Here is a 5,766-nt window from a genome sequence, read left to right on the forward strand (position 1 = left end):
CTTGGCTCTTCGCCTCTTCGGGAAATCGAACAATGATGGAGTACTACTGCAGTGGAGGAGTACTACAGTATGCTGCTGGCCATCTGACACCAAATGAACTACTGCATGTCCACCACGTGCTGGAGGGAGAGCGTGTAGAGAAAGCTTCTCCTAGTCCTGCCAGCCACCATGCTCATGGGCAAGGGAGGGACGTAGCTTCATTGACTTACTGCTCCTGCCTTTACGTGTATGACAGGTGGGTCAATCAGTGGGTGGCCCACCTTTCCTACAGCCAAAGGCAGGTGCAGTTAAGGCACCGGAGCTCAGTCCGCGAGGGAGAGCGTGTTGTAGTAATCAAACTTCTCGTTGTTGTACGAGTTAACGCGACACGTCAAAGCACTGCACTCGATATATTTCAATAATTTGCGTTTACCGATGCATTAATTACAACGCATGCATGCATGTCGTGACTCTCCTTTTGATACTTGCATGTGTTCATTTAATGCACCTTGAAGTAGTATGAATATGTGACGGTAAAGCTTTGTAATGCCCCGGCCCTAAAGTGAGAGATGGTTGTGCACGAGGAGGGCGAGATCATGCAGACGGAATAGGACCCGGCGATGGAGCTCTCTATGGTCTCGATGGACCTCGCCTTGATCCACTGCCCCTTGTGCCTCCACCCCTTGAAGCCTCCAGTGTATCAGGTTCGAATACACCTCGTGCATTTGGCTGATCGAGCAAGGTGCAGGTTTCTTGATTGATGTCCTATTCGATTGATTTGTGCAGTGAAAGGGAGGGCACCTGGCCTGCGCGGACTGCCGCGTCGAGCACCCCGGGAACCAGCCACAGTGCCAGAAGTGCGAGTGCGGCGGTGGCTTCGACATGCGGAACATGGCGGTGGACACCGTCCTCTCCTCGGTGAGGGTGGAGTGCCCGCACGAAGGCTGTGGGCTCTACGTCACTTACCACAATCTCAACGGTCACCAGAGCATGTGTCCGCTCATGCCCTGCAAATGCCCTATGCCCGTTTGCGGCTACGGAGGCCCGCCGTCGGCGCTCTCCCGCCACATCAGCATCATGCATCCCATGCCCGTGCACAGGATCCAGTACGACAAGGTGCTCCAGCTGCAAGTGCCACTGTCTGAGCCACGGCTCTTGCTGTTCGCAGAGGAGGACGACCGCGTGTTTTTCTTGGTCGGCGGCGTGCTCGACATCGGTGAGCCTATCGCCGTGTCGGTCGTCTGCATCAGAGCGGGGCTGTCCCCACTGCCGCACTACGTGGCCAAGCTGTGGGAAAACGGCCTGCCGGGGGAGCCCAAAGGCAGGACTGACGTTGTCAAGGTGGAAATGGAGGTGACAAGCAGCAAGGATCCCGGCGACGTCACAGTGTAGGAGCTGACCTTCTTCACAGTTCCGCCCAAGCTGCTGGCCGGGGCTAAGCTGGTGTCCCTCCACATTCAGATTGACAAGTTCATGTCCTAAATGATTCTACAGTGCCTTCTGTTTATCTTAGTAGTATGCTAATATAGGGGTTAGCTCGGTCTACTTTAGCTTAAGAGATGGTGGGTTTTGGTGGCGATGCAGCAATTACTTCTACATCAAATTAGCAGTTAAAGTAATTTCCAAAAGTCGAACGGATATTTTGTGTCTGTTGGATATAAAGATCCTTTGGGTAAGAAGTATAAGGGCAACAGCTTATATGCTTGTTTGTTCAGGAAGTGTTGCATACTTGTGCGAGTTGACGCGACACATCAAAGTAGTACTACTACTAGTAGCACTCCCTCTGATCCTAATTTCTCTGTGCATAAGTCGAGGCGCAGATACCAAGGAGGGCCTAGTTGTGTCTATACTTGGACAACTCACCCGACTGCACACCAGGCAGACAAAGCTCGAGTCGTGTTGGTGTCGTGTGTGACCCGCACATTAACCAAAGCCTCGCGCCTACAGCTTAGCCTCCGCATTTTAAACTTATCAATCTCAAGGCCAAGGAGCAACGTGAAACCTATGATAGAGCCAATCAGATGGTTGAGAACACTACAATTTGTAGCTACAGATGCGTGTGTGAGAGAGGATGAGTGCGTGCGTGCACCTCTTCCCTTCCTGTATAACGTACTAAACTCAGAGTACAAGTGTATGTGGGTGGCATCGACCTAGGGATCTAGAGATGGTGCACGCAAGAAGTCCAGAGAGATAGGTGTAATGCGTCTGAAAAAAGACTAGCCTATAGCTCGCCATGAGGCTATTCCTGTCGAACGCCCTAATAACCGTAAGATATGTATCCGACAGTGCCAGTTATTGCACGTACACAACAGTAGAAAAAGAACTACCATGGCATATGCTACACCATGGCCGAGACCACGTGCCCACGTTATGCCATTTGGGAATAGTGCCGCACTTCGAAACTAGAACTGTCAATAAATTTTGAGCTTGCGTCTCGTCACATTCCAAATTACTACTACCATGCTATATTTAATTGCAAACCTGTTCACACCAATCACAACCTAAATGGTTTCCCACTTTGGAGCGTATTAGTACTCGGTTATAAATACTACTACGCCAAGATGACTGCACATCCCTCCTCAACTCCTCATCCACAAAAACAAACAATTCATTCAGCATCCTTCCCTTGAGTCTGCCATGGCCAGCGTGAGTTCTGGGTAGAGAGATTACCACCAGGGAGAGGCGAGCATGGAAGCGGAAGCACGAGAGATGTCCCGCCTTGCTGTGAAAGCAGCCGACATGTCCCGCCGCGTGGAAGTAGGAGCATAGAGGTCCTGCCGCACCGCCGAAGCAGCACGGAGGTCCCGCTGCACCGTCGATGCAGCAGACTGGTCCGGCTGCGCCGCGGAAGCAGCAGAGATGTCATGTCGTGCCGCGAATGCAGCAGAGATGTCCCGCCGCGGCGCGGCCGCCTAGGAAAATGTCCGTCGGATCTTACATCAAGATCTATGCAAAATTTACTTTTCAGATTTTCTTTTTTCTCTCTTAAATCTCAATCGAGTGAGACATAGCCACACCATTAAACACAGGCTCAGGCACCATTAATGGAGACCTTCTGAGAGAGGTGGACGGCAGATGGAGGTCAAAGGGCTCTCCTCCCGATAAGCATGTGCAGGGGTCTGATCACACGCCTCCCGTACTCAAATAGCTACCCTGCACGACGCCTCCTAGCTAATAAAAAGGGGACGTGTGGTGATACGTCTCCATCGTATCTACTTTTCCAAACCTTTTTGGCCTTGTTTTGGACTCAAACTTGCATGATTTGAATGGAACTAACCCGGACGGACGCTGTTTTCAGCAGAATTGCCACGGTGTTATTTTTGTGTAGAAATAGAAGTTCTCGGAATGACCTGAAAATCAACGGAGAATATTTTTGGAATATATAAAAAGTACTAGCGAAAGAATCAAGGCTAGGGGGCACACACCCCGTCCACGAGGGTGGGGGCGCGCTCCCCTGCCTCGTGGGCCCCTGGTGCTCCACCGACCTCAACTGCAACTCTATATATTCACATTCAGGGAGAAAAAGGCAGGGAGAAGGATTCATCGCATTTTACGATACGGGGTGCTACCTCTTGAGCACTGCGTTGGTTTTCCCTTGAAGAGGAAAGGGTGATGCAGCAAAGTAGCATAAGTATTTCCCTCAGTTTTTGAGAACCAAGGTATCAATCCAGTAGGAGGCCACGCACGAGTCCCTCGCACCTACACAAACAAATAAATACTCGCAACCAACGCGATAAGGGGTTGTCAATCCCTACACGGTCACTTACGAGAGTGAGATATGATAGATATGAAAAGATAATATTTTTGGTATTTTTTATGATAAAGATGCAAAGTAAAATAAAAGGCAATAAAAATAACTAAGTGTTGGAAGATTAATATGATGGAAAATAGACCCGGGGCCATAGGTTTCAGTAGTGGCTTCTCTCAAGAGCATAAGTATTCATGGTGGGTAATCAAATTACTATTGAGCAATTGACAGAATTGAGCATAGTTATTGGAATATCTAGGTATGATCATGTATATAGGCATCACGTCCGAGACAAGTAGACCGACTCCTGCTTGCATCTACTACTATTACTCCACACATCGACCGCTATCCAGCATGCATCTAGAGTATTAAGTTCAATAGAACAGAGTAACACTTTAAGCAAGATGACATGATGTAGAGGGATAAACTCATGCAATATGATATAAACCCCATCTTGTTATCCTCGATGGCAACAATACAATACGTGCCTTCCTGCCCCTACTGTCACTAGGAAAGGACACCGCAAGATTGAACCCAAAGCTAAGCACTTCTCCCATTGCAAGAAAGATCAATCTAGTAGGCCAAACCAAACTGATAATTCGAAGAGACTTGCAAAGATAACCAATCATACATAAAAGAATTCAGAGAAGATTCAAATATTGTTCATAGATAAACTTGATCATAAACCCACAATTCTTCGGTCTCAACAAACACACCGCAAAAGAAGATTACATCGAATAGATCTCCACAAGAGAGGGGGAGAACTTTGTATTGAGATCCAAAAAGAGAGAATAAGCCATCTAGCTAATAACTATGGACCCGAAGATCTGAGGTAAACTACTAACACTTCTTCGGAGGGGCTATGGTGTTGATGTAGAAGCCCTCCGTCATCGATGCCCCCTCCGGTGGAGCTCCGGAAAAGGCCCCAAGATGGCATCTCGTGGATATAGAAAGTTACGGCGGTGGAATTAGGCTTTTGGCTCCGTATCTGGTAGTTTGGGGGTACGTAGGTATATATAGGAGGAAGGAGTACGTCGATGGAGCAACAGGGGGCCCACGAGGGTGGAGGGCGCGCCTGGGGGGTAGGCGCGCCCCCTACCTCGTTCCTTCCTCGTTGATTGCTTGACGTAGGGTCCAAGTCCTCTGGATCATGTTCATTCCGAAAATCACGTTCCCGAAGGTTTCATTCCGTTTGGACTCCGTTTGATATTCTTTTTCTCCGAAACCCTAAAATAGGCAAAAAAACAGCAATTCTAGGCTGGGTCTCCGGTTAATAGGTTAGTCCCAAAAATAATATAAAAGTGCATAATAAAGCCCAATAATGTCCAAAATAGAACATAATATAGCATGGAACAAAAAATTATAGATACGTTGGAGACGTATCACAGAGCTGCTGCCAAGCCCTAATCCCTCTCGGGAGGGCTGATCTGGAGTCCATTTGGGGCTCCGGAGAGGGGAAACCGTTGCCATCGTCATCATCAACCTTCCTCCAACACCAATTTCATGATGCCCACCGCCGTGCGTGAGTAATTCCATCGTAGGCTTGCTGGACGGTGATGGGTTGGATGAGATTTATCATGTAATCGAGTTAGTTTTGTTAGGGTTGATCCCTAGTATCCATTATGTTCTGAGAATGATGTTGCTATGAGTTTGCTATGCTTAATGCTTGTCACTAGGGCCCGAGTGCCATGATTTCAGATCTGAACCTATTATGTTTTCATGAATATATGTGAGTTCTTGATCCTATCTTGCAAGTCTATAGTCACCTATTATGTGTTATGGTTCGTTAACCCCAAAGTGACAATAATCGGGATATACTTACCGGTGATGACCGTAATTTGAGGAGTTCATGTATTCACTAAGTGTTAATGCTTTGGTCCAGTACTCTATTAAAAGGAGGCCTTAATATCCCTTAGTTTCCAATAGGACCCTGCTGCCACGGGAGGGTAGGACAAAAGATGTCATGCAAGTTCTTTTCCATAAGCACGTATGACTATATATGGAATACATGCCTACATTACATTGATGAACTGGAGCTA

General features: G+C 47.9%; 1 protein-coding gene across 1 annotated transcript; it reads left to right on the forward strand.

Annotated features, from left to right (window-relative positions):
- The first annotated feature begins 599 nt into the window (after positions 1 to 599).
- LOC147964373 (E3 ubiquitin-protein ligase SINA-like 10) lies at positions 600 to 1,371 on the forward strand. Its single transcript, XM_087529949.1, has 2 exons — positions 600 to 683; positions 772 to 1,371. Exons 1-2 carry the CDS (start codon positions 600 to 602, stop codon positions 1,369 to 1,371), a joined length of 684 nt encoding a protein of 227 aa, XP_087386075.1.
- The last annotated feature ends 4,395 nt before the right edge of the window (positions 1,372 to 5,766 follow it).

This window comes from Triticum urartu, chromosome 6A (assembly GCF_056163025.1).
Source record: "Triticum urartu cultivar PI428250 chromosome 6A, HENAU_Tu73, whole genome shotgun sequence".
In the NCBI taxonomy this organism is placed as follows: domain Eukaryota; kingdom Viridiplantae; phylum Streptophyta; class Magnoliopsida; order Poales; family Poaceae; genus Triticum; species Triticum urartu.

Excerpts from the sequence above, each read along its gene's own strand:
- LOC147964373 (XM_087529949.1), top strand. The coding sequence starts at position 600 with ATGGAGCTCTCTATGGTCTCGATGGACCTCGCCTTGATCCACTGCCCC. Across the intron at positions 684-771 it reads TGAAGCCTCCAGTGTATCAG|GGAGGGCACCTGGCCTGCGC; the intron begins GTTCGAATACAC and ends GTGCAGTGAAAG.